Here is a 12,874-nt window from a genome sequence, read left to right on the forward strand (position 1 = left end):
GTATGTCTGCTCAGGTCTTTAGTATTCACAACCTCGCCATAAAATGCCTCTGTGGAATGTCAATTGTCTTGAGCTAATTTGGTAATGTTTAATCACTCAAGTATTTTTTTTAAAGATTATTTTATGTTGTTTTAAAAACCTTTCTAAGGAATTAAAGGATGTTCCAGAATGATTCTGTGTGTCTGGACCATTCAGAAACATTCATCATTTGTGACAGGTTTGTATTTCTGACTAAACTGGCAAATTAATGCAGAAAAAAAGTACTCCGAAGATTGTTAAAAATCAGCAAAAATAGAACTGTTTGAAAAATACATTAATCAACATGACTTATTTACCTTTTTTGCTCTGCAGAAGTATTTTTGGAATGAGAGATGGTGAAATATTAGTGTAGAGGACTGTTGAAGATTTGTATTTTGCCTTTTAACAGTAGGTTTCCAAAAATACAGTTTTAATTTATCCCTTAGATTAGAGACTTGTTCTGGGAGAATGTTAGATGTGGATGTCAATGAATGCATTCAAGGCAGTGATTATTAGACTGTTAGGAACTCAGAGAATCAAGGGATTTGGGAATTGGCAAGAATGTAGAATTGAGGAAACCTACGAAAGGAAAGAGCTGGTGGGAGAGGATGACTGGCCTACTTGTGCTGCTCTTTCTTTTAATTAATACTGAAGACGCTAGAAATCCTCAATGGGTGAGGTGGCATCTGTAGAGAGAGAAAAACTGAATTAATTTTTCAGGTCAAAGACTTTTTGTCAGAACTGTGCCATTTCTTTTGTTCTAAAATTAGAGAGCAGCTTGGCTGGCTGTCAATCTTTTTCAACCTCTTTTGTGGTCAGGGCCACAACTTCCCTGCCACATTCCCCCCAACAAGACATACACGCACACAGACATGCACATGCACACACACACGCATACACAAACACGCACACACAGGCGAACACACTCAAGTGAACACACACACATGCATAAACAAACACACATGCATGCACAAACACACACGCGTACACAAACACGCAAGTGAACACAAACACACACATGCACAGGCGCACACACACACATACGCACACTCAAGTGAACACACAAACACACACACACGCACACAGGCACACACACACGCATACACAAACATGCACACACAGGCGAACACACACATGCACACACACACATGCATAAACACACACACATGCATAAACAAACACACATGCATACACAAACACACACGCGTACACAAACACGCACGTGAACACAAACACACACGCACACGCACACACACACACACACATCATTGATAATGCCTTGCTGCATCTTGTGTATGTCAGGATCATTCAGGCAAGCTTGAAATATATTCAACAGTTTGATCAGCGCACTGTTGTCTACTAATTTTATCCCAATGTGCTCAATATCCAGCCCTACATTTATTTTCCACGCAATATATTTCTACAGTTATCCCAGGGATGTTATCAATTCAACATCGCAATTATGTCTTGCTTGTTACTGGCAGGTGCACTGTGCCTTAGGCTCAAAGTCTAGCACCAATTCAGACACTTAAATCATTTTTTTTCTCCGACAAAATGAATCCCCATGAAACATTATTTCAAATTGAACCCTGATGAATTGCTGCATGTCACTGCCTAAATTGCTGACAGTATTCCAGCATGTTCAGGTTTGATTTATCCGATTTGCAGAATCTATCGTATTTTGCACTTGTTTTTTAACTATCGCCCTAGCTTCCAATCCTTGACCTGTCATATTTTGACAACCAACCTTTCGGAAGAACCTCTGGGGACCTTTCCCATTCAAATCTCATCTCACAAATTTGAATCTTTCATTAATGCTGCCAGATTTCCAAGAGGTAATGTCATTACATCCGAGATTTAGCTGTGCAACTATTTTTATTTATCTGGCTGTGCTGAATCTTTTCATGGAATTATAATGAGAGAATAGACTTAAAATAGCAATTGTTGGTGTGACACAATTTTCCCAGGTTATTTTAGCCATTTGGGAGGAAGGGAAGGTGAAGGATGATTTTTACTGTACATCTTGAGAGAGAAAATTTGCTCGGTTTGAAAAAAATCTGTTTAAAAACAGTCAAAACAGAATGAATGCTAAGTATGAGGACTTAAAGGTGGTGAACGATTCAAGGATGTTGTATAAAGTGTCTGTGAGGAAATGCAAAATCCCCACTTATATTTAGGAATTCCTACCCCATGACCACTCACAATGTAGAAGGGGCATTCAGAATGGTGCAGAGGATCTCAAATCCAGCTATTGGGAGCATCCACAAGCCCTGTGTGGATAGTGGAAGAAGCACACCACTTCTCAAACTATCCGCCAAACTGAACCAACTCCTGGTCCATCTGTGGAAGAGCCCACAGACCCCACAATAGCCTCAGAACCACCAAAAATAATTATTGATTCCAAAATACTGCTTAAGAAGAAATTATTATAATAAACAACATAGACACTTTGGAAAACAAGCATGGGCTACCAATTTGTCTCAACAGTTGGTGGCTACAGCAGACCCTTGGTATACCTTTGGATGATAATGAGCTTTTAAAATGTAAATATGCTGAATACTAAAAGTGATTGTGAACCAAACGCAACTTGTCATTTGCCTTAGATTTAAATATTTTCTTGTGAATGTTCTTTCAGCTTTGAAGTTCAAAGAGGAGCCTTCTTGAGCTACTCATCACTGGAAGGGGATCAGTATTCTTACACAATTGGTTTTGCATCTTTTACCAATGTTAGCATAAATGTTATTTTCTGAATCTAATTTGATACATTGATCTGATTATGAATTGATGGCATAAGATTACTTAAAACCCCTGCTTTTAAGGGAAGAATTTAAGGACTTACTTGGATAATGGGGGGAGGGGGACGGGGGAAGGGTACTGAGAACAAAAAAGGGATCATTGGGAACTATAATAAATGTTTTGTCACTTTGTTGACGGCCTATCTGTGGTGACTCTTTGCATACTTTGTGTAAGGTTTGCAGAACAAAGAATTTCACTGTAAAGTATCATTCAATCAATCAAAATCTTTAAACATTATGAGGTTCTCTACCTCCACCACCTGCTCAGGCAATGTATTCCAAATGCCAACCACCCTCTGGGCGAAAAGAAAACATCCTCAGATCCTTTCTAAATCTCATCCAATTCTACATTTTTTTCAATCCTACCTATATTTTAAACATCAATATTTTAAACATGCCTCCCCCACCCCTCATTATTTTCCAGACTTAGTCTAACCCAGTCTCTCATTGCAGCTGAATCAATCCATCCCATGCAATGTCCTCTGCACCCTCTCCCTTGCAATCATGTTCTTCCTACTTGAATTGTGAACTGTTCTCCAGTTATGGTATAACTGATGGTGTATTACCATAACCTGGAGACTGCAGATGCTGGAATCTGAAGCAAAAACAACCTGCTATGAGTCAAGCAGCATCTGCACTAGTCCTGATGCTGGAACTCAAACCAAAACTTTGCCTATCCCTTTGCCTCCATAGATGCTGCTTGGCCTGCTGAGATTTTCCAACAGTTCATTTTTATACCATAACCTCCTTGTTCTTAAATTCGGACACTCGAATAGTTCCTCTTATTTTACAGTTGTCTTCATTTGTAAACTGTTTTTGTAGTTGTTGAACATGTTGAATCACACCTACATGTTAGGAACAGGTTTATTTCAAATTAAACCTTCCATCACACCAAACCTCCAGTGATATGAATCCAGACAAATAAACACATGTAAATTGATGCTTTTACTGCCACTCCAGTAAAACAAGCTGCCATGTTTAATGTTTGCTCCAACAACGAGTATCTGCTGCCGCACCATAGATAGTGTTACATCTCAGTGATGGTGGCTTCGATGAAGTACCGGAGAGCTCTAGTACTGCACAAAACTACAACAAGGTAACAGCACAGCCAAAGATTTGTCATTGCTGCTAATTATGGTCCACAGGAATGGCCTCTCAGCCCGATTCATCTAATCTGCTATGCGTACCCTTTAATTCACCGTCATATATTTAGCCAATTTTCCCTTAAAGGCATCAATACTATTTGCCCCAAATTGCCCCATAACAGAACAAACCTATTGTGCTGCAGCAAGTAAAAATGTCATTGTCCTATCTGGGACATATGACAATAAAACACTCTTGACTTGAATCTCCAATATTTTGCATGAATTTGTTATTGACTCTCATCTATTTATTAATGGTGGTCATGGGCTACCCCACAAACTGGAAGTATCTGCTCTGTTTCCACCTGAATAATATTTGGTCAGAAAAGAGACAGCATTTTCAAGAGGTGGACAACAGTTGAGAATAGTGAAGGTAAACAAAAATGCTGGAGAAACTCAGCGGGTGCAGCAGCATCTATGGAGCGATGGAAATAGGCGACGTTTCGGGCCGAAACTCTTCTTCAGACTGATGGGAGGTGGGGGGGGAGAAGGAAGGAAAAAGGAAGGAGGAGGAGCCCGAGCAGGGGGATGGGAGGAGACAGCTCGTGGGTTAAGGAAGAGGAGGAGACAGCAAGGGCTAGCAAAACTGGGAGAATTCAACGTTCATGCCATCCGGATGCAAGCAACCCAGGCGGAATATGAGGTGCTGTTCCTCCAATTTCCGGTGTTGCCCACTCTGGCAATGGAGGAGACCCAGGACAGAGAGGTCGGAATGGGAGGGGGAGTTGAAGTGCTGAGCCACCGGGAGTTCAGGTAGGTTATTGCGGACTGAGCGGAGGTGTTCGGCAAAACGATCGCCCAACCTCCGCTTAGTCTCCCAGATGTAAATCAGCTGACATCTAGAGCAGTGGATGCAGTAGATGAGGTTGGAGGAGATACAGGTGAACCTTTGTTGAGAATAGTGTGCTTTTATTAAACACGAGATAGACATGGATTCATAAATTTTGATATGGATTACTTAATGGTCGGTATGGGTACCTTTACTGCTGTAAATGTTTAATTAACATTTTGGTAGACCTGATATTAAGTAATAATTAATTAATATTAATGTAATATTGAAGCCTCATTATATATTTTTGACTTAATTTAGTTCCAGATCTTTGGAATATGTTTGGTGCTGAACTCATAAATCTGGGACATGGCAATGATCAAAGTCATAAAATGGAAAGATGTAAGGGAATGTGTTTGGTTGTAAAAATATTCCAGGAATGGGAACCACAATTACACCATCTGATTTGAATAGGTCATAAGATAGGTAGGTTCAGGAACAAAAAATAATAATAGAATAACGGAACGTTTGCCAGTAATACCTTTCTTAATTTTTAAGTCATTTAGGATTTAGTTACAAAAAAAAAAATTTACACTTAGCAAGTGTTATGAAAAAAAAAAGGATAATAAATATCTGCCTCAAGCATCGTATTACTCTAAACTTCAAAATATATACCTGATGCAATCTACGTTTAAGTAAGTTGGTCATGAACAAATAAACTGATAAAGAGGAGTTTTAAACAAATTAAAACTGGAGTGTACATTTCTCAGAATGTTGAAAGGCACTTTCATGAAATGTATGAAGTTATTTGGGGGGGGAAGAATTTCCGGAGACATATTTTTAAGAAAGAACTGCAGATGCTGGAAAAATCAAAGGTAGACAACAATGCTGGAGAAACTCAGCGGGTGAGGCAGCATCTATGGAACAAAGGAATAGGTGACGTTTTGGTTCGAGACCCTTCTTCACACTGATGTGGGGGTGGGGGGAGTGGGAAGAAGAAAGGAAGAGGTGGAGACAGTAGGCTGTGGGAGAGCTGGGAAGGGGAGGGGAAAGAGGGAGAAAGCAAGGACTACCTGAAATTGGAGAAGTCAATGTTCATAGCGCTGGGGTGTAAACTACCCAAGCGAAATATGAGGTGCTGCTCCTCCAATTTGCAGTGCGACTCACTCTGGCCATGGAGGAAGCCCAGGACAGAAAGGTCAGATTCGGAATGGGAGGGGGAGTTGAAGTGCTGAGCCACCGGGCGATCAGGTTGATTAATGCGAACTGAGCGGAGGTGTTGGGCAAAGCATATTGCCAAGCCTGCGCTTGGTCTCACCGATGTAGAGCAGTTGACACCTAGGGCAGCGGATGCAATAGATGAGGTTGGAGGAGGTGCAGGTGAACTTCTGCCTCACCTGGAAAGACTGCTTGGGTCCTTGGATGGAGTCGAGGGGGGAGGTAAAGCGACAAGTGTAGCATTTCCTGCAGTTGCAAGGGAAAATACCGGGTGGGAGGGGTTTGGGTGGGAAGGGACGAATTGACCAAGGAGTTACGGAGGGAGCAGTCTCTGCGGAAAGCAGAAAGGGTAGGAGATGGGAAGATGTGGCCAGTGGTGGGATCCCGTTGGAGGTGACGAAAATGTTGGAGGATTATCTGTTGTATGTGACGGCTGGAAGGTGTGGACAAGGGGGACTCTGTCCTTGTTACGTGTGGGGGGGATGGGGAGTGAGAGCAGAGCTATGGGATATAGAGGAGACCCTGATGAGAACCTCCTCTATAGTCAAAGAGGGGAACCTTCGTTTCCTAAAGAATGAACTAGGAAATCCTATTTGCCTTAGGTGCTTCTTTAAAATGAACTTCTAACAAGTTATTCCAGATTATGAGCAAGCTTGAAGGAGCTAGAGTATGACTTTCACATCTCTATGAAACAAAAGCGACTTTGAATCAATGAAAATATGTCACTGGTACACAAAAAAGCTGGAGAAACTCAGCGGGTGCAGCAGCATCTATGGAGCGAAGGAAATAGGTAACGTTTCGGGCCGAAACCCTTCTTCAGACTGATCGGGTGCGGGGGTGGGCGGGGCACAAGAAAGGAAAAAGGAGGAGGAGCCCGAAGGCTGGGGGATGGGAGGAGACAGCAGGGGGACCGAGGAAGGGGAGGAGACAGCAAGGACTAACAAAATTGGGAGAATTCGATGTTCATGCCCCCAGGATGCAGACTCCCCAAACGGAATATGAGGTGCTGTTCCTCCAATTTCCGGTGCTGCTCGCTGTGGCCATGGAGGAGACCCAGGACAGAGAGGTCGGAGATGGAGTGGGAGGGGGAGTTGAAGTGCTGAGCCACCGGGAGGTCAGCTTGGTTATTGCGGACCGAGCGGAGGTGTTCGGCGAAACGATCGCCCAACCTCCGCTTGGTCTCACCGATATAGATATAGAAAATATGTCACTATTACTGAATACATTTATCCTATTATCTGTATTTGCTGGTACTTGAATTTCGAACAATTCTACTAATTCACCTAAAAATAAATTCCTAATATATGCAATATAAAAGTCTGTTTTCCCATGATGTAAACTATTTTGAAATCATTGCAAAAATGATGCCCTAGCAATACGTTTTGCAAAATATGTTAATAAAATTTCAATTTATTGAATTGAAAAATACATGCTAGGCTTTCAGGGCATATTGTATTGTCTATTGTGTAGGAAGGAACTACAGATGCTGGTTTAGACTGAAGATAGACACAAAAAGCTGGAATAACTCAGCGGGTCAGACAGCATCTCTGGAGAAAAGAAATAGGTGACGTTTCGGGCCGAGACCCTTCTTCAGACTTAGTCAGTCTCAGAATGCAGAAGTTGTATCGACCCAAAACATCGTCTATTCCTTTTAGATACATTTCTTCACAGTCCACTCTACTACCAATTGTCACGTGCAGGTATCGCTGGTCGACGTGAACTCGGTGGGCTGAAGGTTCAGTTTCCGCACTGTATCTCAAAACTAAACTAAACTAAAAAGGATGGGACTTCATGTTACAGCTCTACAAGATGGTGTTAATGACACATTTGGAGTGCTGTATTTAGTATTAGTTACTCAGGTCAGGTCAGGGGTTCCCCCCGCCACGGTTACCATGTGCTACCTGCTCCATGGTCGGATAGTCAGTGACTAAACCGTCTCCCCCACATGGTTTGCCAGGTGAGGAGGGGGCTGTGGACCCCCAGCAGGACCAAAATCAGACCTGTCAAAGGGCGGATGAGCTTCTCGCGAGCCAACGACCATCCACACTTCAGTAGAAGTTGCGATCAGCCGTACATAGCACTGTAAGGAATGATGATAAAGCACACACACCAAAATCCTATACTCCAGGCGGCGGAAGTCCGCAGGAACTGGAGGACAGAGATGTGTGGTGCGAACGTCACCGTTCCCGTCGGAAACCAGCACCACTGCGTCGCTAATGTTTTCAATGATGATGAATGAATGAATGAATGAATGAATGAATGAATGATTGAATGATTGAATGAATGCTATGGGAAGAATGGCATTAAACTGGAAAGAGTGTAAAAAATATTTACAAAGATGTGGATCTGGAGGGTTTGCCTCTCTGCCAATTTCCCTTTTATCGTTACCAAAGCAATTCATACAAATTCAGAAAATATTTGACTAAATACTTTCCAATAATGTGTTATTTATTTGCAGTTTGATTACTTATGTTGTCGGACTGTGACTTTTAAGTGGTTGAAACAGGAGTGGGTCTAATATTAAATATATGGTATTTAATGTTTGGAACAATTCAACTCATTGTTGGGAATAATTTCTGAGTCTGTATTTCTCAGATAGAAGTCATGTTTTTGAAATTGGGATTAAATTGAAAGAGCAGCCAGAGGTACAGGTGTTAATCCTTTAAACTTGCTATGTGGCAAGGGCTTTGGAGACAATTGATCAAAATTTGGGAAGTGGAGTAGTATGAGCAGTTGCTACAGTGCATGCTTCGGACAAATGATCCATGGGCAATTTTGAATTCAAGAATATTCAAGGTTTATTTGAAGGTATGATCACCCTGTTAGTATATAAGTGACATTAGGGCAATCTGCCAGTGGGGAAGTTCACAGAAGCAGGCCCATCGCCCATCATGATGCCAAGTTAAACTAATCTCTGCATGCACATGATCCATATCCCTCCATTTATTGCATATCAATGTCACAGATTATTGCATGTATTACATTGCTGAACAGGGGCAACTGCACAGGAAAAGCAATATAACTTGAGCTGACAAAATAATCTAGTTTTACACTGGTTCACAGCATTAATTCTATCTTTTCTTTGTTTTTCAGGTTACACTAATAACTTGAACTCAAGAAAACTAACATCCAGTAAATTATGAATGTTGAACAAGATGACATTTCATCCACAGCAGATGATGATAGGTCCAAGGTTTAACAGGTCCATACTCGACCCCTTATTTGTGCTGCTGTTGGCTCTGCAACTTCTGGTGGTGGCTGGTTTGGTCAGAGCCCAGACCTGCCCTTCTGTGTGCTCCTGTAGTAATCAGTTCAGTAAAGTGATCTGTACCCGGCGGAACCTGAGGGAAGTGCCGGATAGCATCTCCATCAACACGCGCTACCTGAACCTTCAAGAAAACAAGATCCAAGTGATCAAAGCTGACAGCTTCAAACACTTACGGCACCTGGAGATTCTACAGTTAAGTAAGAACCACATACGGCAGATAGAGGTTGGGGCCTTTAATGGCCTGACGAATCTCAACACCCTGGAGCTATTTGACAACCGCCTCTCCACCATTCCCAGTGGAGCTTTTGAGTACCTATCCAAACTGAAGGAGCTGTGGCTGAGGAATAATCCAATTGAAAGCATACCATCGTACGCTTTCAATCGAATTCCATCTCTAAGGAGATTAGACTTAGGCGAGCTTAAAAGACTTGAATATATCTCGGACAGAGCCTTTGAAGGTCTGTCAAATTTAAGATATCTGAACCTTGGTATGTGTAATCTTCGGGAAATCCCAAACCTCATGCCTCTGATAAAACTGGAGGAACTGGAACTATCAGGGAATCGGCTTTCATTAATGCGACCGGGCTCCTTTCAGGGTTTAACCAACCTGCAAAAACTGTGGATGATGCATGCTCAGATCCAAGTGATTGAGAGGAACGCCTTTGACGACCTTCAGTCACTCATAGAGCTTAACCTGGCACATAATAACCTGACTCTGCTGCCCCATGACCTGTTCACACCCCTTCACCATCTCGAGCGGGTGCACCTGCATCACAACCCCTGGAACTGCAATTGCGATATCTTGTGGCTGAGCTGGTGGCTGAAGGAGATTGTACCCTCCAACACGACGTGTTGCGCTCGTTGTCACACACCCCCAAGTTTAAAAGGGAATTACATCGGAGAACTTGACCAGAACAAATTCAACTGCTACGCCCCGGTAATTGTCGAGGCTCCCACCGATCTCAATCTGACCGAGGGAATGGCAGCGGAGTTGAAATGTCGGGCGTCGACCTCCATGACCTCGGTGAGTTGGATTACTCCCAACGGCACAATTATGACTCATGGAGCATACAAGGTTCGTATTTCCGTGCTGAACGATGGCACATTAAATTTCACAAATGTGACCGCCGAGGACACGGGATTGTATACTTGTTTGGTGAGCAATTCTGCAGGGAACACAACGGCTTCAGCCACGCTGAACGTGACTGCCACGGAGAACAGCACTTTCACTTATTTTACAACCGTTACAGTGGAGACGATGGAGCCATCTGTGCAGGTACACACAACGGATGATAAATTTAGGCCTACGCCTTTCAGCGAGTGGGATACAACATTTGTAACGACCTCCTTGACTCCTCGGAGCACAAAATCGACAGAAAAGACAATCACAGTCGCCATTACGGAGGCAGGAGAAAATGTCATGCCTGGCCTGGATGAGGTGATGAAAACCACAAAGATTATTATTGGTTGCTTTGTGGCCATCACACTTATGGCAGCGGTGATGTTAATCATTTTTTACAAAATGCGCAAACAGCATCAGCACCAGAACCACCATGCTCCCACCAGGAGCATCGAAATCATCAATGCAGAAGATGACATCGCAGGCAGTACTGCTGTGGAGAGTCACCTAACCATGCCCACTATAGAGCATGAGTATATGAACCATTTTAACTCTTATAAAGCTCCATTCAGTCACACCACCACGGTAAACGCGATTAACTCACTACACAGCTCCGTGCATGAACCATTATTGATGCCAATGAACTCTAAGGACAATGTGCAAGAGACACAAATATGAGTGGGGGGGATAAAATACACAAAATTTACAAAATGACAAACAGGACAAGGCTGATTCTACTGTTTAAAAGAAGTGTCTTTAAAGAGGTTTATTTATTAAAAATAATTCTATTGTGATCTAAAAACAGAGACAATTATGTGTATTCTAAACACTGATTTGACATGATGCTGCGCCCAATAATTTAGTCATCACCATGTTTTTCATAGGAGATTTTGATTCTCCAAGGGACTATTCAGATATTTTGTAAGGATTATGTTTCACATGGGGTTTTTATGGTGAATTCTAGTGGTGAGATTCAGTCTGTTTTGTCTCTTTCTGTTATTTCATGACTCTTACAACCGGTAATGACAGAGAATGCAGTATTAGAGGTAGATTTATATTAAATCTTTTATTTTCCATGTATCATCTTGTTCTATATTTACAAACAGAATCATTCTGTGAAGATTGCTTGTAAAAAAAAACAAAAAAAAAACACATACCCATGATCTTTTAAACAATTCTAGATCCAGAATTTGTAGTTAAGTACTAAATAAGATTATAAATAAACTATTGTTGGTTTTCAGTACCTTCAGATATCAAAATTAATGGTTCTGAAGTTGGAATTTGACACTGTATTTGCAGTATTCTGTAACGTATTAACCCAAGGACTCAGTACTTCAAATTTGGTTAGCTTAAATCTAATTTAATTTGTACAATAACTGCATTATCTTTTTCTCATTCTGTCATGTTAACATAGCACAAGGTTATGGAGGTATGGCAAGTGACCATTTTAAAAACAACATGTTTTGGACAAAAAGACTGCAATGACAAATGTGATTTCCTGTCAATACTTACTCCATGTTCAATGCATGGGTACTCAACACATAATTGTTGTCTGGTATTTTGAGACGAGCATTCAGCACATGCAGCGGGTGAGACACTTGAAGATTATGAAGCTTACTTCACAGTAAAGGTTATGCCACTGGAGACCTGTCAGTTGGATAAACTGTGCATTTTCTCATATCCAGAGGTGAAGATTGTACAAATAATCTATTTATCAAGGGATTAGAAATATATAAGTTTGCAGGTAATGTTAAAAACAGCACACTATTTATCACATAATATTTGGATTGGTGTCCCGATTTCTCTATCCTGATGGATTGATAAAGGTTTGTATCTATATATCCCAGTGCACTGCAAAATGTTCTTCCAAATAATACCTCTGATCTATTTGATTTGGAAATATTATGGGTTTCCACACTGTTATTGGATCAAATTCCTATTTATCAGCATCGTGTGATGTTATGAGGACACAAGAGATTGCAGATGCTAAAATGTTGAGCAACAAAGAAAATGCTGGAGGAACAGGCAGCATCTGTGAAGGGAGATCAACAGACGATGTTGCTGTTCGGAACCCTTGTTCAGATTAATGGTACAGAGGATGAATATCTGGGAGAAAGATGTGAGGGGAAGGGGTGTTGCAAAAAACTGGCAAGTGAAAATTGTAGGACCAGGTGAGAAAGGATTGCTTGGCAGATGAATGAGGTAGGGGAGAAAAGTGTGGAGATAGTCAAAGAGCACTGAAACAGGCCCTTCGGCCCAATTTGTCAGTGGGATTTATAAGAAGGGAAGGTCTGGAGTGTAATGTAGAACGAGTGACCAGAGAGAGTGATGGTGGGGTTGATGGGAATTGGTGGGGGTGGGGGGGGGGGGGGGAGGGGGGGGGGGGGGGGGGGGGGGGGGGGAATGGTGAATCCAGAATTAGGAGGAGTTTTCAGTGAGCAGGTAGAGGAGGTGAAGGAGGGCAAATGAACTAGGTGATGGGTAGTGGAAAGAAGGTTATGCACAGTAGGGTGGAGGCAAATCCATTAGGACGATGGTTTTTAC

At 41.9% G+C, this 12,874-nt stretch overlaps 1 protein-coding gene across 3 annotated transcripts in view; it reads left to right on the forward strand.

Moving 5' to 3' along the window:
• Window positions 1-12,645, forward strand: part of LOC129705682 (leucine-rich repeat-containing protein 4C-like) — a 268,649-nt gene extending 256,004 nt beyond the window's left edge. For all 3 annotated transcript variants that reach the window (XM_055649376.1, XM_055649375.1, XM_055649377.1), the window contains one exon: window positions 9,036-12,645. In XM_055649376.1, coding sequence (XP_055505351.1) covers window positions 9,086-11,008 — 1,923 coding nt within the window. In that variant the 5' untranslated portion in view covers window positions 9,036-9,085 and the 3' untranslated portion in view covers window positions 11,009-12,645. The remainder of the gene's footprint in view (window positions 1-9,035) is intronic.
• Window positions 12,646-12,874: the final 229 nt, after the last annotated feature.

This window comes from Leucoraja erinacea, chromosome 18 (assembly GCF_028641065.1).
Source record: "Leucoraja erinacea ecotype New England chromosome 18, Leri_hhj_1, whole genome shotgun sequence".
NCBI lineage: Eukaryota > Metazoa > Chordata > Chondrichthyes > Rajiformes > Rajidae > Leucoraja > Leucoraja erinaceus.